This window comes from Aythya marila (genome assembly GCF_965140915.1).
Source record: "Aythya marila genome assembly, chromosome: 2".
Classification (NCBI taxonomy): Eukaryota; Metazoa; Chordata; class Aves; order Anseriformes; family Anatidae; genus Aythya; species Aythya marila.
Genome location: NC_139043.1, coordinates 14,469,527 through 14,495,326, shown reverse-complemented (window position 1 = coordinate 14,495,326; position 25,800 = coordinate 14,469,527). Strand labels below are relative to the sequence as shown.

The 25,800-nt window shown below is 35.6% G+C and overlaps 1 protein-coding gene across 6 annotated transcripts in view; it reads right to left on the bottom strand.

Moving 5' to 3' along the window:
• The window catches only part of CUL2 (cullin 2), a 48,979-nt gene that overhangs the window by 14,460 nt on the left and 8,719 nt on the right, over positions 1-25,800 (bottom strand). For 5 of the 6 annotated variants that reach the window (XM_082752507.1, XM_082752506.1, XM_082752505.1 and 2 more), the window contains exons 4-12: positions 25,679-25,773; positions 17,073-17,178; positions 12,922-13,004; positions 10,063-10,149; positions 6,590-6,686; positions 6,386-6,496; positions 4,986-5,148; positions 3,692-3,816; positions 1,977-2,084 (exon numbers count right to left, since the gene is read on the bottom strand). In XM_082752507.1, the coding sequence (XP_082608633.1) occupies positions 1,977-2,084; positions 3,692-3,816; positions 4,986-5,148; positions 6,386-6,496; positions 6,590-6,686; positions 10,063-10,149; positions 12,922-13,004; positions 17,073-17,178; positions 25,679-25,773 (975 nt within the window). The remainder of the gene's footprint in view (positions 1-1,976; positions 2,085-3,691; positions 3,817-4,985; positions 5,149-6,385; positions 6,497-6,589; positions 6,687-10,062; positions 10,150-12,921; positions 13,005-17,072; positions 17,179-25,678; positions 25,774-25,800) is intronic. The other variant, XM_082752508.1, reaches the window with a different exon arrangement.

Genomic DNA, 25,800 nt, shown 5'->3' with positions numbered 1-25,800 from the left:
AATTGAGATTTGAGTTGAAGTGGAAAAAGTAGAGGAATATGAGTTAATTTCAAAAAGCAGGAGAGAGAATTAACTTTCTCTTTAGAGAAAAGTTAAGAACTTTAGAATTAAAGAACTTTTAGAATTAAGAACTTTTAGAATTAAAAGTTAAGAAATTTAGAATTAGAAACTTAAACGCCAAAGTATGAAGGTTTTGGTATACAGCAATAAGTATGGTCTAAAATTATGGATGGAAAGAAACTAAGGAAAGCAGATGAAGATTTGAGCAGCTGCACATCAACAGTAGCTTACAAGAGAACACAGCTTGATTTGAAGAACATACTTGGTATGCAGTAAGAAAGGAAAACTATTTTGGTTTTCAGATTTTTGTTAGACTAAAGAAAATTAAAAAATATATTGTTGAGAGTGATTATGTGGAAATTCGAAGCAGTGTGGTACAAAAACCATGGTAGACAAAGAAAGCCTGAATATGAGGAAATAGAAAAGGAAGGAGATAATGGTAGTTTGGAATTGGAAATTGCACAATAAAGATACCAGAATCATCAAGATTAGTTTATAAGCTATCAAATTTAAATTAACATTTTACATTAATACTGGTCTAAAAATATTGCACAACCATGTTCCTAGGAATTTAATCTGTTTTGTGACTTTAGCTTCCAAATTCAGTAAGACTTAAACTAGTGTGAGTACAGGAAATTACTTCCTTGAATTGCTATATCACATTATAAAAAATTAATGTTCAAATGAACCTATGCAGAAAATACTATTATTATTATTAAAAAGAACTGACAAACAAGTTTTTGTACAATGTCTCAACATTCCAGTATTTGACAATAGGTCCCTAGAATCCCTATGACAAAGGAATGCATTATTTGACAAGAAATACAGAAATCTGAAGCTTAATGCACTATTTTGTAATAATACTGGAGGTGACAATAGCAATTTTGATATTGACCATGGAAAACTGGCAACACATTAATATTTTAAATATTTGTTGTAATAAAGATCACTGAAGTGAAGAACTGAAGTATTTCACGAAAAAGTACACTGCCTATGTACCAGTAAAAGTAGCTGTCAGTCTCCTTTTACTCCACCTTCTGGTAGAAGACTTTAGTTGCACTTGAAAAGTTGTACTGAAATAAGCATTCGTTTTAAAATACTAAATAAATAATTTCTCAGTATCACAAAGACAGATGGTTACTTATCAACTGTATTATTGCTGTCTTTGTCTCTATGCCTTTCTGGACTAGCCTTGGCTGAAACTTGTCTAAAGCTTTGCATAAGATTAATTACAAACTCCGAATACTATAAACACCAGAAAAAGAGTAATGAAATGTATGCATACATCTTATGACTTAAAAATCTAGATAGGTAAGTATTACATTCACTCTCCAGGATAAAAGATACAATGATATATCTGGAAGAGTGGTATATTAACAAATGGATTAGATAAAATGTTCTTCTTCTTTGAGAAGGAACCACCCAATCTCACAAGAACCTGGGCAAGCTCCAGTCCCTTCAGCATCTCATTGGTCCTCTGTTGGACTCTTTCCATGTCTCTCTTGTACTGGGGGGCTCAGAACTGGACACAGATAAGGCCTCACCAGTGCTGAGTAGAAAACCTTTTCCCGAGTTGCCAAAATTCTTGCAACACACAATTTGCCTATTTATTACCTTAAATTTATATTAAGTGGGTCAGCTCCATTTTTGGTTTGATTTTTGATTAAAAAGTCTTCCTTTCAGTAAAATTTTAAGTATTACCATGTTTTTCTTTGTACATACCTATTTATTTTTTTTTCCCAGTACTAGAATTTCTTCTATTTAATTGCATTTCCAAACTAGAAAAACTACATGAGAATTCTATTATTAAATGTGCTGGTGCCCTGAAGAATTCTGGTGAACCTGAAACAGGGTTCCACATTTTGTTTTCCAATGTTGTGTTTTTTTTTTTTTTAAACTTAATAGGTTAAAATTACCTTGTCAAGGGCACTCATAAAGTGTTGATCACCATTCAAAACTGTGTTGATAAGTTGAACAAATTTACTATGCACTTCCAAAACTGACTCCACAAACTGAGTTGGCATCTAAAAAGGAGATAAAGCAGAAAGCAAGTTATTAAGAAAAGGGTTATTACCTACACACAAACATAATTATATCTACTTTAATTGTACATTTTTTTCTAATTATTCTTTCTGATAAAAAGTTTAAATCACTAGTAATTAAACCTTTGAGAGGACTGCTTCTGCAGTCATACTCTTGTACTAGTGTGCTTGAGCATGTTTTTGAATTAAAAAGTCTATGGTTACATTAAAAATCAATCACATATTTGAGTCTACACTGTTCCGATGCTATCTAATCTTTTCCATAACGACCGAACATAATTTATGAGCACTTTCAGAAATTGTTAATGGTAATATGTAAATACAGAAATCAAGTGGAAAAGCTACTGAAATAAGTTAACTGTTTCTTCTACTGACTCTGAATACAGAAAGCTGAATGAGACGTTTGAACTTTCCTACGTAGAAGAACAGTTACCAATCAAATTTAGTGTGCCACATGTCAGCAAAATATTTTGTGTGGAAACAACTGATGTGAATTTAAGGAGCACCTGCACAGATAATATAGCAGGCTGCAATGTAAGAGTGTGAAATGCACTCACTATGTCACTTGACTCCCCAAGTGCATTATCAGGTCACACAGCAGAAACGTTTTGTTGCCAAAGTACTCCACATAGTGGAGCCAAGTATTTCACATTTGAGTTTACCTAGGTAAGGCTATGAATCACCTTCGTGGGTCTGCATTGATTTCACTGTGGAGACACTATTAGCTTGAAAGCTAAAGACTTGGTAAACTTTTTTTTTTTTTTTGAAAGCAAAATATGCTACTAAATACTTCAGTCCATTTTCTGAAGGTACACAGGAGCTATGAGGAGTAAGCAGACTCCTGTGCAGTCAACAGAAGTTAGTTTACAACAGCTCATATCTCTTTATTTTTTTAGACAGAAATACTGGATAGCTAAAGTCACTGTCCTACACTGAGCACAGATCTAGACAGCAAGATGTATAAATGTACAAAAGAGCTTCCATGTGGTGTTATATTTGTTTTCTCCTCTGAACAGTAATGTTCAAGGAACAAAAATTGATTTGAGTAATTTAAATACACATGAGTTAAAAGAAGTTTAAACAAAACCACTTCGGTAGAGCAATTAAGCTACAGTATTTTCAAACGTCACATACAAACATGAAACTACAAAACTATTAGTGAAAAACACCACACTGAAATCAGGACAGGATGTCAAGTCTTTACAAATAACACATAGCTCAACTAAATTGTATCACTGGTTACTAACATATGAGAACAGCAAATGTCAGGGAAAAAAAATAAAAAAATAAAACAACAGAAAAAAACACATACAACAAAAGGACCTACTTGCCACGACAGCATTAAACAAGCAACAATGAAAAATATCTATCTGTAGTTGCTTTGGTTAGATCACAACAATCAACTCTCAGGATAGATATGTGTTGTACAGCTCAGATTGCTGATTAGAAACTACAATTTATGCATAAAGTTCCAAACCAATTTCATATAAACAAAATTAAAGAAACATAATATATTAAAAAGAAAAGGGTAAACATTTCATTAGGAATGTCAATCAAATAGGTAATTTCAGCTGCCTAAAGAAACTCACATTTTCCTGAGAAAGATTGCTGGTTGCTCTAAGGCCCTCATCATGGATATGGTTTTGAAGTTCCTGAATCATATGAGGTAAACCACTTGACACAGCACGAAGGAGAGTATACATATTTGCCATGTCTGCAACAGAGATACATTTTTATAGAATATGCTTAGAAACACTAAAAATCAACACTTAAAATAGTATCATAATTTCACACAGAACTTTTAAACACTGAAACAAGACCAACTGTTTTGAAAAAAATATTTAACATACACTGAATCACCGACAAAAGAAGAAAAGGAAAGTGCAGGGCTAGTATTAACATTTACAGAGTACTGCCATTGGGACTACATTACTCTTCCAATAGTGCGTATCTAGGATAGACTCCAAAAGGACAGGTAGCCTGGTAAAGAAAAGTGTTGTGCTAGTTTATTTTTAATCCTCTGCCTCCCTATGTCTCCCTTAGCAGCGGCTGACTAAGATCAGTTTTGATGTCTTCTTGATATTGTTTTCCTCCAATGGTGGCTTGAGATTTTTCTCAGGTAAGAAAATCTGTAAATAAGCAATGTCTGGTTTTATTAAATTCACGTTAAAAAAAAAATCCAAGCCATGATCAATTGTGCAAAAACTCTTTGGAAATTGATCACTAGTATTAAATACATTCTGCCTGTGAAAAATAATTTGTTTCACATAATAGATACCATCCTCCATGCAAGAATAACTATTCTTTCAAGGGTAAAAGGCATGTAGTTATCAGGAAGCTTTTTTTTTTTTTATTATTAAAAAAAAAAGGGGAATATAAATGTAAGAACATCTGCTTCTGTAAAAAAGGATTTGGGAGGGGAGATTACAAAATTCAGGACAATAAGAAGTGGCTATGGAAAGAAACCAAAATGTTTTATAATCCTGACCCGTCAAATGAAGATGAAGAAATCTGTAAAGATAGAGCCATTGGTTTACAAATGAAAACACAAGCATAAAATATGATTAATTCTACAGGACACAAGACTTCAGTGTGTTTTTAAGCTGACTATGACAAGGAAAGGGAAAGAGTTTCAGCCAAAAGAAGGCTTGTTAACAGTAAAATGCAAAAGAAGATTTAGACTGTATATTTGGGAGAATGATGACAACTTGAAAGGTAAAAGAAAAATCTCATTTGGAATTTAATTGAGTTTCTCAATGAGTAATATATATCAGCTGAAAATGGTTATGCACATCAAAGGTCACTGAATAAAAATAATAAATTGCAATGCTAAATGAATAAAATAAAAAACATTTCATGCTTTTTGAGATCAGTAAGTCTTACCACTTCTTTTCTCTTGTCTGATAATATTGTGACATTCTGCATGTAGAAACTGCAAGTGATCTGCTACCATTCTCTGTTGGCATTCATGAATCACTTTGCCATATGAGCTGGGATGCAAATATTTCCGACACCGCATTTCTTCATCTTTTAATCTACCTAAAACCTACAGACAAGTTTTTAAACTGAGAGCAAATGAAATACTAACAAACAGCCTAGATCCATGAATATAGAATAGTATAAATACATAGAATAAGAGACAGAAAGAGACAGAAATGAGTAACCAGAAGATAAAAATGAACTTGCCCAAGATGCTGAATAATTGAATTTGCTGATTTGAATCAGGCCGTTACTGAATTAACATAATCTTCTATTTCTCAGACACTACTGGAAATCTAATAGCATTCATTAGTCCTCAAAATTTCTTTTTCCTTTGACTTTGTGACCAATTTCTCCTACTACACTTCTTCTATTCCTTCTGAGCAAGTATGTACATAATAGACATACGTAAATATGAAAATCAATTTTCTGTTCTAAACCCTTGTTGTACATAAACATGTACAGATCTACACCTGAGCTATTCAGAAAAACTCTCTTTACAATCTCAATGAATGAAATAGGTATTACCATAAAAGAAATCACGAATATCTGACATAAAGGTATTTTTAACTGGTAAATATGAAAGGATGCTAGGGAGACTAGCACAACTGCAAAACACTAATAAGCAAGATAAATCTGCATTTTTTGTGGTTCAGTTGAAGCCTTAGCCTGTCACTGAATTTCACCTCAGGTGTTCAACCATTACATTATGCTTCTTACAGTTATAAGCAATCTCCCAACCTTATCTTCAACTTTTCCATCTTGTTACTGTGAATGGCACAGCACCAAGGACTAACACCTAGTCTTATATTAATCTCTGCCTTCTCAACCACAGTACAGGTACCAAAACTTGACTTTGTAAACCGCAAAACGAGAATATATAATCTTCAGAATATATAATCTTTAAAAAATGCTCTGTAACTACTCTACCATATAGTTTTCCCTAAACATTACACTGCTAAAATTCTCATGTTACAGATAACGTGCTTTTATGAAAAAACAGAAGAAAAACAAAGAAGTGAGGAAGCAATAAGGATCAAACTCCTGTTTTTTAAATATCTATATTTATTTTTACTTTTCATGCAATTGGTTTATCATTTATTATAGGTTGCTAGCTTCAAAATAATGTATTTAGGCAAAGTTATTAATCTATATTCAGATACAGCATGCCATCAGAATAATCTCAAACTACACGAGAAAGCACGAGAAAGAACAAATATGGAACAGAACAGGAACACATGAATCATTTATAAAATGATAATCTTGTATTTCAGATACTGCACGTGTACGGAAGAATCTCTTACCTTCTCCATGTATTGTGAGCAATTTGACTCTTGCAATAAATTTGAAGCTTCTTGTTTATAATACTCCCCTGTTTCATTCAGAAAAGGACACTCAAAAATTTCCTGATAAAACTAAAAGGGAGAAATATTTTTTTTAAGTGCAAATAATACATATACTAGACTAACGTTCACAACTCAGAATATAAATCAGAAATGTGTATCTACCTTTAGGGGGAATTTTTTCTTATACTGTTCAACATGAACAAAGGAGTTAATAACCCCATGGATTACTTTCTGGTTTGGGTCTTCTCCACAGCGATCACTGAAATAGTGAAAACAAACATTCATGAGAATGCAGGTATCTAGGTGTAACAAATCTGATAGCCTAATGAAATAACTTAGTATTGGATGAAAACATTTTCTAGTAAATTCCTCTGTTTAAATTGGCCAAAAAAAGAATAGGATTAATCTCAAAATAAATGAATATGATGTTTCTTCTCTCCCGTATGTTTAAATTGTTGAAGTGGCAATTCATAAACTATTCACAAGCATTTGCAGATCATGAAACTTCCAAATATTTGCTAAGGATTTAAGTATTCCAACCTACATACATAGTCTAAGCAAGAACTTTAGAAGTTACATTAAACTCCACCTCGTATCTGTAGCCTTCATTGAACAGATTACTTTCACACTCCCATCTCTGCCAACAAAATAAGTTTTGCCAACATCACACCAAGAAGCCTAGTGTGTGCTTTTCAGAATATTTGCTATTCAATCAACATGCAGATGTCAAGTAGAACAAATAACGTACTTGGCATAATCTTTACTCATATGCTGGAAAAGGAAAGCCTTGCATTTTCCAGTCAATTTCTTAGCTTCAAGCGAGTGGGCTCAAATAAAGTAAACATCCTCTTTAGTTCCATTCAGTTGAAAACAAAAGTAATGTCAAAAAAAAGTGTTTTGCATGCTACAATTAGCAGTGTTCATTCCTTTGCAAAGACTGGAAATAACAGACCCACTCAGAGCAGCAGAGGCACTCCTGAAACATGAACTGTTCTAAAAAAGACTACCTTTCACATACGCTTTGCCAAAAAAAAAAAAAAATCCTTAACTCCTACTTGTAGATAAGATTAAAATACTACTTTAAAAAAAGTATATTTACAGGCAAACATCCACAGCTGTAATTCCAAATGCTTTCAATTTTTAAATACATTTATACACATATATAATTGTAGATATAAGAATTTTACCGAGTCTGCACTGAAAAGAAAAAATCAGTTCTCTGTTGGAAACTGTTGTTGGCTCAGGAGAGTGGGTTACAGGAATGACTTAAAAATTAAAAGCGGGGGGGAGGGGGGGCAAAGCCAGCATAAACACTTCAAATCCAAGCATTAACATACACACATCTAGGCTGTGGGTAGAACGATGGAGAAATCATCTTTCCTTGATTGTAGAATTGATGGAAAAAATAGAGGATGCCCATAAGAGACATCCTAAAGAGGTTTAACAGGGCAGCCACAGCAGCAGTTACTGTGTTACACACACCACACCACATTCCTACATTCACATTATTGAGTATATGCGTTGCTTCTAAATACCGCCGTATCCTAAGATCCTTAGATTTAAGCTCATGATGACTAGAAAGAATTCTCTTTCCCCTGGGGGATAGGAAGGCTTCCTCTGGTTCTGGCAGCTGAACCAGCACAAGAGGTCTACTTTAGGGTACGTGTAATGACATCCCACATTCTTTCCAATAGTCCTCTGCTACGTCTGGTTACGTGATGCACAGGTGGCAGCACCCCACAGAAGAGAAGTGGGATGTGTAACACTAGACCAGGACCTGGAAGCAGTTCCATCCAGGAGGTGCCCAGCAGCACAGTAAGGCTGTGTGATGCATGAGCTCTGAAAACAACACGACGTCATGGAGCGGAGAAAGCTAGGGGACCAGAAGGTAAGCATATTGGACAGCTGGCCTCTGCCAAGAGATGGTGGAACCTGCCTCAGCATGCAGGTTTCTGGACCTGGAAAGACAGGGGTGATAAAGCACTGTAACTGAGGATGAACCAGCTGCCTGCTGCTTGATTCACAGACCTTAGCTCACATAGATGCTGGAGAAGGGGCAGCAAAGGTCAAGACCAGGGAATTCAAAGGGCAACATATCATTAGAAGAAGTGTTTTGTTTTTGTCTCTTTGTGTTTTTGAACAAAAAGTAGATGCAGATCTTGCCTGAGCTGCAAGGGAGAAGACAGGCTTTAGATGCAGAGGCCACACAGCATAAAGGCAATAGAGGAAAAGGATGGCAATGCAGAGCTGGCCTTCCATGGGGGAAGCTGGGTGTACACAATATATAAGTAAGAATTGATAATCTGCTGTTGAGTAGGGTGGTAGTGAGGATGGGATTGCCAATCAAATGATAAACTTAGAACAAAATTCTTAATATCAGGAAAATTACATACTGCTAGATTTCCCTGATTTCACGGCCTTCAGAATGGTGTAGTTTTAATAGTTTAACTAAGATCACAGTTTAATACAGTCAAAAAATAGAACGATTGCCAAGAAGTACTTCACAGATGCCAACAATCTTTTCCCTCATACTCACAGAATTTTATGCAATTTAACCTAGGTTTCCTCTGTGTGAGCATTACACATCTACAGCAAAGTTATCACAAAATTTATTGACAGAACTGTGTTATGAACTTCAGTATGAACCTGTCTTTCAAATGAACCTATTTTCAGCTGTACAGTTTCCAAGATATGCAGCATATGTCTCCAAAGTATCATTCTCCTCAGTTCAGTAGCATCTTCAGGTTTTTATTTACATTTATTGAACGCCTCTCAAGAAAACTTAGAGAACAAATGGGTAGTTTCAACAAAACTTGATAGAAGTCTCAGTTGTTGCAGAAGGTTTAAGGACTATTGTTATGAAAGTTGCAGTAATGAGAACTCGAATGAGACAAACTGGTGACCTGGGAGGTGGATGTTTGTTCTGCATACTTTCTGTATGGTGGTAGTCAGCAGGCAGTACGGATGCAAATTTTTACAGAAGCAGCTGCCACCCAGTTTGAAGTAGGGATGTCACAAGACAGCGTGGGAGGATGGAAGAGAATGAAAGAATAATTTTTGGTGGGGAATCAAGCTAAAATTTAAAGCACCAGAAATAAAAGCTCCTCCAGTTCTGCTGCTGATATGGTTCCCTTTTTCAAATTCAATGCAGAAAACTATAAAGCAAAAGCTCAAGGAAATTGAGCTGTTTTATTAACTCCATCTTGAGCCTTAAGACTAAACCTAACCATGGAAGTTTAACACATACTGTACAGTGTACTATTATATCCATACAGCACACATTTAGAGGTCAATATACAATAATAAATTCTATATTCATTAAAAGAAGATTCCATTATTCAAGTGTTCTGCTGTGTCAGACCAATGGCCTGTCTAAAACTACAGAATGTGCCCTGAACCAGAAGAGCCTATTTGGAACACTTTAAAAGAAATTATTAACTTCTAATAGATTTTCTTCCAAATGATACGTTATTTGTATCAGCTTATAGAGGAATAGGTTCGGTTAGTTAGAAAGTGTTAGTTGTGTTTAGTAGAGAAGCATCTCCTGGTTAGTCCGTGCTAATCACACCAACATTTGAGCTAGCACCTGCATAATTTCCAAATTATTTAAGAATTTCAGAGATGAATTTTCTCACAATTCGAGATCTTGTCGGCTTCCTGTTGTGTTGAAACAAAAATGCGTAAGTTGGTATTCAGCTTGCCTTGTAGAAGGAGTGCTTGGGCTAGAGGGAGGGGGAAGAAAGTGTGTTATATTCAGAACTCTGTATTAAGAGAACTGTATTAAGAGAAGTGCAGTCAGACAAGACTGGCTTAAGTGATTTAACAACTCTCTGCTGTTTAAGGGGGCTAACGCTACTCCCTTTTGCTCGGTCACAGGCTTCTGTATCCCCTCTTTCACTGCTTTGGCACTCGTCTAAGTCTTTGCTGAACTGATTCATCGTGCCAATCCATAGAAATATTAAGACTAGATGGTTTCCTGTTGTATTAGCTGTTGAGTTGGATCAGTAAGGGCTTCGGTAAGTAAAGTCAGCACAAGAAAGGTAGTAGGTAGGGTACAACCTGCCCCTTCGTGGCATTAGCAAACTCTTAGAGCAGTTTAATCATCTTGTTCCATTGAACCACAAGTTACTATCTGTGCTTCTTCATTTTCACATGCCTTGAGTGTTTAATTTCAATGTATTTTTAACAGGTATTGCAAAAGTTTATAGCTTCTAAAAACAGCGGACGTGTATAAGAATTTAATCTGTTTGTTTTCGTGCCTTTTTTTTTCCCCCTTTAAATTCCAGTTCAACATATTCATAAAAACTGAAAGCAAACATGTGGCTCTGCTCTCCATATCTTTTCTGGTACAATAAAGACATAGTTAAAACATACTTTTATACACAGCCATTTGACTCCTTTTTGGTTATTAACTCTGTGTATTGTATTCTATGCAAAATCTTCTGGTATTAGAAGTTCAACTGTCCATCTATTTATATTCTATTTTCTCGGTAAAATAAATTTTATTAAATCATGCATGTTTTAATTACTACACTAAAGACATCTGATGGATAAGTTTAAGTATATATATTAGTAATTTTATTAAGTTTATTATTTATTTTAGGTAACAATCATGCATACTCTTGTGCCTCTGATAGATGCACTTGATTGATATCTGTTTCTTTAAAAACATTAATCCCTGATTTGCTGAACTCAACGGTAGAAGACATTTAACAGCCCCTTGCAACAAAGGCTTCAAAATTGTCTCTTGCAACCTGCATCAACCAGTGGACTAAGAGCAAAGAACAGCAACAGTACTGCAGTTACATGCAAAGACAACCTTCAGAATACAAACAGCATTCCCCCCATTTCATGGTATCAGGAAGAACAGCTGTAATACTACATTGTCTTATATAGTTCACTACATGATATACAGATCAAAAAATGACTAGAACAAAACTAATACAGATAGTTAAATGGTTATTTTTAGAAAGAGGTGTGGGGGGGAATTACAGACCCAACTACTGTAGACAATGACTCAAGCTTTATTTAAAATGTTTGAAAACGTTTAACAAATAACATTAGCATGTTACAGTCTCAAGATCTAACATCCTGTGAAGCTAATGACCTAAACATCTTTGCAAGGTCCACAGTTAGCCTCAAGGTAAATTTATACCATTACTTTTAAGCAGCATCAGATGTCTGCTGAAAAAACATTAAGATTTCTGCTTCCACCTCTCAATGAAATATTCAGTTTCACTGCACTTGATGTAAAAAGGCAGAATTTTATTCACCATGAATTAAGGAATCTTCATTTAGTTATAAATGAATCTTCATTTAGTTATAAATCTTCATTATAAAGCCATAGTACAATTGTTATAGTAAACATACGAAAGAAGGCACATTAGCACTGGTTACGAAGAAAGCATGGTTCAACAACCAGAAGTGAATACGTCCTGGCTTCAGAAATACCACCTGAGAGAAACATCTTGCCAGTTAAGTCTTCAGAAATCTAATTCAGGAAGGAAAAGAAAATGCTCTAATATTGAGATCAGTATTCCAGTGCTTTATGGATACAGCTTTTTGGCTGACGAAGTCCACATCCTAAGGTAACTTGATCTGCCAAATAAGCTCATTCTTTCAGTTTATGTAATTAGCCCAGTCACCTGAGTCACAGAGGCATACAATTCCTTAAAAAAATCCCAGTCATTAGGCAACTCCAGAACTACCATAGCTAGCAGTAAAAGTGTAGAAACTGATACAGCCTCTGTAGTTGATTTCAAACTTTCTGGTTATTTATAAATAAAAAGATCTTACAGGAGTTAAATAGTGCAAAGGTTTTAAATCAAAACTTAAAAAGCCCTAAGAATTTAATGGGGATACTACAACCATCTCTACCATGTAATTATCAGGGACGTCAAGGAACAAAGATTCCAAAATAAAACAATAAATTCCCTCAAAGTCCAAAAATAATTATTTCAATTTCACAATTAATGTAAAGCACCAAGAACATTAAGTAAAGTCATTCATCTGAGCAACAGAAACCCAGATGCTGCAGATAAGCAATAATTTATGTTGAATCCCAAGCAAAGCAACAAAGCTTTTCTGTCTTTGGCAAATCCTCACGTAAGACCTTATGTTTACTGACAGCACAGAAACCATAAGCAATCAGCATCGGATCAAGAAAAAAAGTAAAAGACATCGTTTGGGCCCTGGAGAATTATCCCAGCTATTCCCCAATCACATTATTATTAAGACAGGTTGCTGAAACAGAAAAGATCACTACACTTGAGTTACAGTAAATGAAGTGTTTTTTTTTCCTCAGTCTTCCTTCACATACATGAATAGCAGTCATATAGCTACAATTATAAAAGCTGATAGAATAGCATTATCAGGCAAGAACATATCTACAATTAAATCATAAACCAGTTTGATCAAAGTAATTAGACTTTAAAAAAAAAAAAAGTAGTACAATACCCCCACCACTGTGTAAAAGCAAAAAAATATGCACTCACTTTTTGATTTCTCGGAGGAGCATCCGAATAAGGATGGCCTGTAGTGGCTCAATCATTAATTTTCTCCACATATCAAGAGCTAGCTGTCAGGACACAACACCAAAAGTTTATATCAGTAACAAAAACAAACAAACAACAACAAAAAAAAAAAAAGCAGAGGTAGCAACTCCCAATTCCCCACTCAGGATTTTAAAAATACAGAACTTAAAAAGAAGGGGAGAATATCTAATGATTTTGTTTGGACACCCCTCCCACATCTGAAACATGTGCAGACACACAATTACTAGTATAAAGCATAGAGAAAACATGAATGAAGAACAACACCATGTTTGCCCTGCAGATCTCAAGAACAGACCCCTTTTTGTAACAATCACCAGTATTTACAGAAATGGTATCAGATCTCCTCAGCTGACAAAACAGAATGTCTCTTGGCCAATCCGTACGAAGGTAGCATACAGGGTCCCTTGCAGCCAGGTGACCCTGTCCCTAACACATCACTACAGGGATCAAACAGGCTTGAATATTTCAAAGTCTCGTGGGTATAGTAATCACTCCCAAAACACCCTATTTTTATAAACGTTGCTGCAATTGTTCAAATGAGTTTTTGCAACAGGGCAGTCAGAAATCAGACTTAAAGTCCAAAGGGGATAGCATGATCCCTGGTATGTGGGGGGAAGACCACCACATATTTGAGACTTCTAAAGATACCTTCCAGTAGGTGGTAAACTGGGAAAGACTGAACTGCCCCAAACCAGTGAGGACTGAGGGAGTTTGCTGCTGAACAACCTTTGACACAACTAACAGCTCCCTAGCTGTTAAACGTGAAATATCGGGGAGGTATGTCTTAATTGAAAGTAGGCACCTAGCTACTAAGCATCCAATCTGATTCACTCTGCAAAATAAACCTTCCTTTTAAAGACCAATTTGTAAGAGCTTCAAGCTGTCTGCTGGAATTTTCTTGTCAAGTAAGCTACAGACAGATCAAGCCAGCAACCTGACCTATCAGTTCAGGAGACCTTTTTCTCCTTGAAAAGAGGAATTGATCTTACTTCTCCACCTAAGACCGACAATAGAGAACGTGGCAGTTTCCTCCAATTTCCAGAATTTGTTTCCCTGTGATGAAAGAAAAAAAAAAAATAGAAGACAGCCTAACTCCCTACTAGCTCAGGGCTCCCATGAGTCCTCTCCCTCATTAAAAACTCAGAACTCTGAAGTCACTGACATGAGCTCAACTCAGAAAAAGCAATATCCTTCATAAAGCATTCATAAAATATTGACAAAAAAATCTCATTTTGCAAGCACTACCAGACTATTTTTATAGACTGAGTTCATCTTGGCTTCCTAGCACAAGAATTACTGAGCGTCTGGAACACCTATTGGAATGATAAAATGTTTGAGACCACGCCAATATGTATTTCATACATATTTCCACAGTCTCGTATGTTCCTATTGTGACATACCCCAGAAGAACTATGCAGGCATGTAGTCTTGTTTAAGATTACTGAAAAGCTCCCACAGTTTCATGAATACATGTCAGTGATGTTCAGACAGAAACTTCAGTGCACAGAGAGAACTTTGTTTCTACAAATTCTAAATACTGAATATTATTTTTGTAACTTCATCATGAGACTGAAAAGATCTAAACATAAAATAAGCCCATTTGCTCTTGGGTAGATAAAGGACAGATCATCCCAATCATCCAAAAATATTTAAGTGATAATTCTGTCCGTTCCAAAGTGATGAACAATGGAGATGGACTTTTGTCAAAGCCCCTAGTGTAGTCCAATGAATACAAGGCAGAATCCTAAACAGGAACCACAATGAAAGAAAATGCTTTCAAAACAAAGACTTGATACATTTGGCCAATGCCTTGCAGGTCAAGAAATGTGAACCAGTTTTATTTCTGGAACACTGTAGTTTAAGTGCATTAGATTGTGTGTGTAGGACTCCAATCCCCACTGCTTTTCAGAGCAAAGGAGTAACTGCTATAAATCTACTCCTACATCAGTAACGAACAAAGATTAACTTCACTGCCACAGGAGCCAAAATTTACCTCCCACTATTACAGCTTACAAAGACAGCATTTGTAAAGAGAAATGAATAGTGGGGAGTGAGATAATGAAAAATTGGTTAGTAGAATTCTAGACATTATCCAGAACACCTTTGTCTCAAACCATCGACTGTCTGGTGAAGCTTAAAAACATTGATCCTCCCCATAACCCACTGAAATGATGAGCTATGGATATTCTGTACTGTCCAATAATCAACTTCTGGGAAGCTTGAAGAGTAGTGTCATCATTCCTCCCCCCCTATAATTCCATAAATATGAGGAAAACTAGACACTCAGAAGCTGAATTATCTGCTGTTTATTCTTCTTTGCTAAGCATATCCTAGGGCAGAGAGCTATGGACAAAATGCAAAATTGCTACTACCATCCTTTGGTTGATACTTCAGAATGGAGCAGTGCACAAATTCCCAGCCCCAGGGAGCTCAGAATAGCCCAGAACTATTCCCAGTCCCAAAAGCAGCTGAACTAACGTAGTCATTTGCACAGAGCTAAGGACTACCTCCAACAATTGTGGAGGAGTCAGTTAAATCTCAGCCCATGGAGATAATGAAAAACACATAGTGCATTTTGAAGTCCGCACAAACAGCACAGAATTACGCTCTCCCAAGCTCTGAGAGGCTCTTACAGATGACACTGATTAGAAAACCCAGGTGACAGTACAGGTAGATCAGAGAAGAATTTCCTTTTCTAAACTGCCTTGATTTAAAGCGTCTCATATTGATGGTATTTTTTCCAGCCCACCCCCAATCTGTCAAAGAATTAGCAACTTCAACTGGCAATGTCATCTTCATCAGGATAGAAGATGCTTCCTCATGCAACACATTCTCTCTGCTCTTAACTAAGACAGAAGAGATCTACTCAGAACAATGAAATCTAACAGCCAGAAGAACAGTAAAACTTGCAGGTCTAGTTCTGACATTAGAAAAAAAAAAAATAAAAGCTTTCTAGTTTTCCAAATCAAGAAAGGAAAAAGTATTTGCTTCCTTTTTAGAGAAAAATCATAAATGTAGAGAGGAAAGGAAAGGAAAAAAACACCACACCACTTTGAGTGTTAATAGAGTAAAACAATTCCCCAGCTAGCATTGTGTTACAGAAGCAAACAGATACACAAAAAAAAATTCAAAATTAAAGTTTCTATTCAACTGTATTCTGGATTGTGTTTTTGTTCCAATTCATACTCAAGTGGTATTTTCAAAGTCTTCCTAAAGACATACAAAAATATTCTGCTGTGAAAAATCTGAAAGAGATTATATACTGGGAAATTTTCATTTTACTTTCTTTTATTTCAGGGCTCCTCGACTGCAACAGTAGCTGTGAAGTGACAGAAACAAAGTACACTTCGCTTCTGCAAAGCTGAATTGCACAGGGTGGTGGTATCTCCAAACATACTATTGACTTTTTTTTCATTTTACAGATAACTAAAAATGAGCCTCAAACTCTCCAACTTACATAAGCCAACTGTAGTTGTCAACACACTTGTGTTTATTCCCTCTCCCGCACCCCTTTTTTTTTTTTTTTTTTAAATAGATAAGACCTCCCTACATGATAGTTAAGTGCACAGAAGGCCTACTTCTTCTTCCAAAATCTGAATTGTTACAACTGAAGCACAAGAGAGCCTGCACTGGAAAATAAGATGTACAGTATTGCTGAAGGCTCTACTCTCAAAAAAGCTGTAACACTTTGCGACAACACGAAAGATAAGCCTAAAAGTCGTATTTCAAAGATTTCCCCAAACCAAAGTATCACCTCTTCAAAATCTTTTCTAGATAGTAGTGTCACATGAAAAAAAACAATTTGTTTTTTCCTCAAGAAGAGATAACACTTTGAAGTTCTGCAACAATCTTTACATTTGCTTTCCGCCCTCCACCATAAAGAGCATTACATGTGTAGATATATATATACACACACATGTATATATAGATTTTAACTTCGCAACTGTAATCTCGTTTTCCATCGGATTCAATATTTATATCTTCAACTTTAATCAACTGTTCAGATTCTGTGACACAGAAAAGTCAAAATTTGAAAGGGCCAAGCTGCACCTGTAGGCAGCTGAATGCAGTTGATATTTGTAGATACCTACCTCTCCTATTTCCATCAATGGTTCGTTCATATCCACTCCTCCATAGCCATACTGAAGATCAGCTTCTGTCAATTTGTTCTTCTTAATAAACTGTGTATTGAGGTACCTGTACAAATAAACAAATTCTAATCAAAATACAGAAAAAAATGAGCTATTAGTTTTTAAAAATACATTTGGAATTCTGGGATGTCTTCTACATGATAAAAGATAGCAATGATACTGGTTAAAAGTGGTTATCCGTAGAAAGTTCTTAAAATACAGATGACTACAGATGAATATTGAAGCACCTTACATCATGTTAAAACAGTACTGTGGCAGTAACTGAAATATTAAATAGTCTGATAGATCTCTGTCAGCATTTTCTTGGCATGCAATATACTTGTATAAGAATCCACAGAAAGTGAAGAAGAAAGTTCCCAAGCATTATTATTTTTTTTTTTTTGCCTTCACCCTACCCCCCTTTAAAAAAAAAAAAAAAAGTGTTTTCTAACTATTCAGCTTATTACTTTGCATTGCTTTCAGTCTAAACCACCCTCTGTTTCACTGTACTTCAGGTACAACAATTTATGCAATTATTATCTTTACTACTCCACAGACATCATAATCTATTTAAATTGAGAATACATTTTCTACTTTGGAAAAAAAACTTAGTTTACGCAATCCTGGCTAGCTTCAGCATCCCAAAGGGGAATGTTTATAATGATAAAAGCTACCTCCTAAAAATCAGTGACTATGAGAACCACTTGAAAGTTACACTGAATTATTGAAAACTCCATTGCCTCAGCCAAGACAACACTTGGGACAATGTACAATGAACTATAATCTAGAATAAAAGACTGACAGGCTAAATTAATTTAATTAGCATTTGTTTTCCTGCTAGTATTCAAAATCATGTTCTCAACATGTATGCTGAACTCAAACTGTTTTGTTGACAAAGGTGAACTCAAAGGACTTTAGGGGAATCTAAATGGCCCTTCTAGTAGTACTCAGCAACAAAATCTGCTGAGAAAAAATGCCTGTCATTTTGAGATTAAATCCTTCTTATAGCAGGACTGCACGGACAATTCAAAGATTAAGACTCATGTACATTCACTTGCCATAGATACATGTGCTACAGAAATACTCCTTTCAGTATCTTGATTTTTTTCTGGGAAGCAATCCAGAAATAATGTCAATTTTAACACGGTCAATTTGTTAGGTAACATCCCTTACTCAGATCATGGTAACTGCAACTAGCAAATAGCTCTACCACAAATTTTAAAGAGAGGAGAAGAATGTGCATAAATTAACTTCGTGAACAGTTATAAAGAATAAATTTTACAAATGCCTTTTAAAATTAATTTTTATTTTAGGATTCGATATTTATTATCATATGTATAGTTTTTGAAAGAACAGAAAATGGCTTTTGCACATGACCTGATAAAACATCCAACTTGCCAATATTCCTTAAAAAGAAATACAGTAACATTTTCAAATTGAACCACTCTCCCTCTCTTGCAGAGAACCATGAAGAATTTTCTAATACCATCTGTCATAACTGTACTTATACTATTTGTTACATTCATGCTTAAACGAGCTAACTAAGAAAACTTCAAATATCACATCTGTCTAGTAGCTCTGAGATGTCAGCAGGTACCATACTACTTTCTTTTAGCTAGCTTGGAAGGAAAAAGTCCTATACTCTCCCTATTCACAGCACATGCCTTCTCAACAATCTCAGACCAGGCAACTGATTAAACTTAAAACTAGCATAACCACAAGTAAATAGACGAGTTTAACTGAGATCAGGTACTTCTTTGCAGACCGATCTGATTCAACAAAGAGAAGAAGACAGGCAGAACCACTCCTTCAAGAAGAGCTCAGAAATACTGAGAACAAACTTGCCCATATTTCCCTTCCACTTATCTCATCATCAGCTCCCAGCACAAGCAAACATCTGAAAAAAGACGTGCAAACAGTATAATCTCACATCATCCTCTCCAGTGAAGTGATAAGCCATTTTTCACCTTGAATAACTACTCAAAATACTTAATCCACGTTTCTTACTTGTAAAAAACAACCCATGAGGTTCATCAGTAACTTATTTTGGAGACAAGGATCGGGTAGGAATTGATAATAGCAGAAAATACCCACAGACTCTTACTTTGTATTGTTACAAATTAATCTTTGTTACCCTTGTTGTTACTCTATTGTTACTCTTATTTTGTATTGTTACAGACTTTCTTTGTATTGAAAGTTGTATTGTGATACAACTTTCAGGTGAAAATTTGGAGTACCTTACCACACAACTCAGGCCCAATTATTTGGGAGTACACCTATGCAGGCTTATGCTATACTATCTAATGAGGAAAAAAAAAAAAAAACAACCTTTAAGGTTTGTTTCCTTTCACAGTGTTAGTGAAGCAATATACTTTTTGGTACCCAAACCTCAAAACACATCCTCTGAAGTTTCACTCCAGAAAAAGGTTAAAACATTTGGAAGAGCGTTACAGGACTCACTTAAAACCATCACCTATTTGACAATGGAATACTGACGGACAGTGTTCCACCTGAATTACCGGTTAACGTCACAAAAGTGGCTGGTACATACATGCATATTCTTGGGGGAAATTTTTTCAGATAAAAGGCTCCTGATAATTCAGCGGATAAGTCTTTCTTCAAGAATTTTAGCAAAAAAAATTACACTGCAAACATTAATAATTAGAAGGGTAGCTAATTACTGGGACAGATTGCCAGGTTACATGGTAACTTTCACGTATTTGGTATTTTTAGATCAACCAAGGGCACCAATCTATCCAGAGATCCCTGTTCTAAATACAGCGACCACATTCCCAAATCAATGTTTCCAAATCACAATAACACGCAATGTCCTTGCAGATATAGACGTTGCAAAGCCTTGTCAGAATGGTTAGTAGAGCATATATATTTTTTTCTTTAGACATGTTACGTGGGTTTAATGATTTACATTGCACACTCCTGGATAAGAAACAAATATTAGCACTGGCAAAATAGATGTTGTGAAATTTAGCCTGAATATAAGAATCCCGAGACTGTATCTGCCTCAAGACAACTCCTTGTAATTTTCTGTTCTCCATCGTAAGTCAAAAAAAGTTTACCTTCATTACATCTTTGTCCACCCATGATAGGACACCACAAAACAACACATTTCTAGAAGTGCCATACTTACTTAAGCAAAAACTGTGAACCCCTCCTATTCAGGTTATTTCCTCCCCTGAAAGCTCTCCAAACATAAAGAAGAAACTTTTGAGTAATGGATTTTTTTTCTCCAAACTTGTCCCCACTTACATATTACATATTTTAAACTTTAGCAGCATCCTCTAGGGTGCAAAATGAGTAAAATCTGTACAAGGAAAAACATGTTAATTGACAATGAAACACTATTTATGACCAATTGTCAATTGTTCCTCTTTTTTAGAACTTTTTTCTCTCTCATTTAAAGTTCTAGCTAGATCTCTCCATTTTCAGTTTAAAGTACCAATCCAAGTTTTCACACATAACTGGCAAATGAGACAAAGAGCTACTTAAAGAATTGTTTTCTATACTGATCCTCAAAATAGCACACGAGCTCAGCAGGACAGTATACAGAAATAAACTCAACCAAGTGCTGAGAAAATTGCTTTAAGAAATTTGCATCAGAAGTGCAACAATGTGAACAGTTTTCACAGATTGTTGCAAGTGCTCATGGATAAAAGGATAAAGAGCCTACATGACAATACCATCCACTGTTCTGAGCCATAGGAGGCAATTAAAACCATAACTAATTAATCCTAATTATTATAGATAGTTTTCAAAATAATGATTTATTTATTTAACAAATACACTTCTTTGCAAGCTACTGAACATATAGGCATATACATTTACTAAGTGCATAGCAAAATTACAAAGGGGTAGATTACTGTACAACAGCAAATAGCAATCTTATTAATGCTTTTGATGATTTGCATATGCTTTCATATGCACTTACGCTTAAAACTAAATATTTTGTTCCTTAATATTTCTGCCTTTTGAAAAAGGCAAAATCTCCAAGATTTTTTTTTTTATCTGGACCATCATCCCAGTCAACAACAAAACAAAAAGTGGGGAAGGGTTCTTTAAACATAAATTATTCCAAAGTCCACAAGACACTTCAAAAAGTCTTTACATACTCTTTCCCAAGGAAAAAGACTCTTTTAAAAGCTTTTCAGTAACATGACAGAACTGTCAAAAACAAACAAACAAACAAAAAACACACCAGAAACACTTACTATTGGCAACAGAATAAACAGTAAAATCTTAAAAATAAAGTATTTGAACTTTTATATATAAAAGAAAGGGTTACTTGCACTCATTCCTTAAGGAGGTTTTACCTCTTGAGCTGGAAATGCAATACAGCATCAAACTAGGGGCTTAAAAAATGGAAGTTGGACATGACTAAGTCTGTGATAGCAAAGGGGGTGTACAGAACCATTCTGGGGGAGCTAGGGAACACCACTGCAAGGCACACTCTATCATGTCTGAAAGTCTACAACAACCAGGGGACATTTAATGATTTTAAAAAAGGGCAGAAGCATCTGGCTGGGAAACTCCACCGAAGTCACACCTCAGTCCCTGGTAAAATGGCAGAGAACACTTGAAAGTCATTTCTAGTTACAAGATAAGAAAGCGACTGGGAACAGCTAGCACTGATTTACCAACTGCAAATCATGCCTGAGTAACTTGAAATAGGATGAAATGGGACTGTGGATGAGGGGAGAGCAGATGATTTCATTTACCATTGGTGTGGCCTTCCATAAAGTCTTTGATAATACCCTTGTAACCAAGCAGGAAGGGGCTGGATCATGGACAAGGCGGGTGACCTGTCAGACTGGAAAGGCAGGGGTCACTGGTGCTAAATCCACCTGGGGACCAGCTGCAGACAGCACTGCTTGTGGGTGGGCACTAAGTCAGCAAATTGCCATCACAGCGTTGACAATTAACCACTTCCTTTGCTATGTCAGCAAGAGGAGGGATGCCACTGTTCCATCAGCACTGTCCAGAGCACACCTGGAGTATTAGCTCGAGTTTCAAGTACCCAAATACAACAGAGGTTGACAAGTGAGAGTCCAGAGGAAGCTCAATGAAATACAATCATGAAGGTTGGAAAAGCCCTCCAAGATCATCTGGTCCAACCATCCACCTACCACCAATGTCACCCACTAAACCACATCCCTAAGCACCATGTCCAACCTCTCCTTAAAAACCCCCAGGGACAGTGACACCACCACTTCCCAAGCTTGTGGCATACCAAAGTCGAAGATAAACTCTTATCTGAGGAGCACAGAGGAAAGACAAGAAACAACGCACACCAGACATATAGAAAAATTTCTTAGAATGAGAGTAATTAAGCATGCTGCACAGAAAGTTGCAAAATCTGTCCCTGAAGGAGCTCAGAATTCAACTCAACAAAAGCCTTAAGCAACCTAGAGTAACTTTGAAGATAGTCCTACTCCAAACATAAGGTTGAACTGGATGACCTTCAAAAGTTCCTTTAGACCTAGGTGGTTTTTTTTTTTTTTTTTTTTTTTAAAGGAAAAGTCACCATTACATGTTTCAGTAAAAACATTGTTCACCAGAGTTACACTAAAAGCAGCAGAACCACTCTGCTTTATACAAGCAGGATGCTTTAACACATCTAGCAATACGTATATACAAGTTTGTAGCACTGGAAATTTTCATAATCATATCTGTTCTGATTCACTTATAAATACCGATGAACTATGCACTGGTTTGCAGACCTGTAAAACAGGGTTAAGTCATCTAATCACAATTTGAGCATTACCTAATAAATGAAAGCCATTTCAACATGACAAAGCACTGCAGATAATAAAAGTGTTGTGACTCCAACAGTTGTAACAACACGATGAGATCATTAATACATACCTGACGTGGAAGTAAACTTCCAAAGGCTACAAAATGCTATAGCTTAAAATGAAGGCAGTCCTTTCAGTTGAAATCTCAATACAAAAATACTGTTCAAGTTAGGTTTGAAATGCTGAAACGACTTATTGTTTATTCAAATATTTCCTGTATTAATTAAGTTACATATTTAGTAAGCAAGACTAAGAACAGCAGCTTCTTAACACTTAAAAAACAAGAGAAGAGGACTGGAACTAATGTCAGTTTGAATTGTGTGATGGGTTACTTAGGTTGCAAGATGTCTCATGTAAAATGAGAAAAATATCTAGATAAGGCTCAAGATCTGAAAATTACTTCAGATGAATATGCTTGTATATTCATTCATATTTTGTAACAAGTGTTACAAAAAAAGACAACATGGAACAAAACAAAAACTATTGTGTTCTTTTATGCTTAATTATGAGCAAATTTAAAAATTAAGTTATTTTAAAAAAGCAAACAACCATTTAAATTAAATTCAATTTGCTGGGTATGAAACCCCCTCTGTTGTTCGGAATAATGATACATGAAACAGAATTTGTACAATTACCTGTGAAAACAGTTACAGTAGCATGACACAGGTAAGTCCCAATGCCTAGCACTGCTTTCGTCTATTGTTAATCTGCTGATAATAATAAAACAAACGCTACAGTTTAGCCAACATCAAGTACTCCTTATTCCATCAGTTTTATCATCTTGTGTTAAGTCAAGCATGTGGGATTTGAATTTTCAAATTGAATTCAAATTTAAAAAAAAAAAATAAAAAGAATATTATAAACTTCAAAGATCTATTATTTTTAATTCCTGAAAGAATTATACAAATTAGATCCTGGAATAAAACTGAAGTTGACTAACTTATACTACCTTCTTGGGAGCAGGAACACAAGAAAACAACTTCAACTAGTTTATAAAAACAGAATATCTATTTGTGGTCTTCAAAGGTATTTTCAGCGAAAACATTTTCTTGGAAAATGAAAGAGTGACACAACACTTAATGAAGTGCTTCCAATGCATGCAAGCTATTATGACTCTACTAATCAAGCACTGAATTAGTTCTTGCCTTCACTTAGGAGTGTCTTTCAGTTCCCATTACAAGGTGTGTTTTATTATAGAAGATAAAGTCATACCTTTAAAGACTTTTCAAAGATGCTACATGACAAAACTCAATCTCAAAAGAAGGAAAGAAGATACAAAAGAACTCCACTAAACTTTAGGATAAAATTATTTCCAACAGAATGTCTAATGTTAAGTAATTTTTCTGGATCAAAACACTATTTGCAAAGTCCGAAGAGTTAGAATGGACAGAGCTGATGTGAAATTAACTTCACAGTTTACAAGTTTGGATTCACTGAATATCACTGCACAGTTACTGACCTTATATATACTCACAGGTAAGTGTGTGCACAGTAACTGTTACAGAAAAACAAGTCCTGGGTTGTTTAAAAGTAAAACAAATTTTAAAAAAATGTAAAAACAAGTGCACACTGTTAGAAAAGTATTTTTAATTTGTTGGTTTAGGACCAGAAGCACTCAAGAGTTCAGAAAAACTGTTACACAAAGCAGAATCAATGAGATTCCTACACATTAAATGGGACTTTTTCCCTCCCTTATCAATCCTCCCATTAGGTCAGCAATGTGTTATGGAACTGAAGTCTGCATGCCTAGGACAGACTCCAGCACATCCATTCCCAGTCTGCTAGAGGTCATTTAATGGATTCTTCAAGGTAACAAACAATTCTGCTCAAGTAGTGGTAAAGGTCTTGAAGCCCTTTGTAAATCCTTACACCACATTGTCTAATGTTACGAAACACAGTATTAGCAGTACCTCATAAGTTACATTTACTTGCTGGGTATCACAAGCATAATGGACACTAGTATGTTCAAACTGCAGCCAGACTGGAACTAAAATTTAAGTCCTAGAATATCTCAAAACATCTCAATATAGTTACAATTCTGTCGGTTCATGCAGAAGCCAGTTTTACATGCTTAAGCTATCACTAGTAGCAAAGAACACTCACAATTCAGACAACATCAAAAGTACAAAAATAACAGGAAGCAGTTGCATTTTTATTTGCAGACTTGGCTATAATTTACTAAAAAAAAAGTGAAATTTATTGCCTGTATAAAGTCTATCAGCTTCTGAAATTCTCTGTAAGGAATAAAGAAAAATTTCCATTGCTCCTAAGACCTGTAGCCTTAACATCCACCTGAAAAGAAAAGACCCCAACAGCACATAGCCTTGCGAGAAATACCTCTCCCTTCTAGGAGAGCCTGTTTTTGCCACGGTACATGTCCAAGGTTTGAAATGAACCATGCTGGTTCAACAGGACAATGCCATCATGTAGAAAACTACCTAGTATTACAAGCTGCAGGGCTGGTTAGCACTGACAAATTTGGCACTGGAACATCAGAAACAACTAAAGTAGGCTATGCTAGTGATGACAGAATTATAGGAATCATCTTGGATAATTACTTCAGTGGTAAGGAGCAGTGCACAGAAAAACCTGTTGGAGCATTATTCCTGTTTTCTTATGTTCTACTGCTATAACTACATTTTGTGCAAAACTCACCTGGGGCACACATACCTCTTGCTGTCTTTAAACATTCTTCAGTTTAATATGTAGATCCCAGTAATAATCTCAGAAGTTTAACAACTCATTTGCAAAACTTACCTGTATAAGCAGTCCATATAGTCTGCTCCTTTGCTATACTCTTCCCAGTATCTGTGATACATAACCAGTACTTGTTCTTCGGATTCCAGAACTCTCTGTGAAGGAAGACAGGTGTGCACATG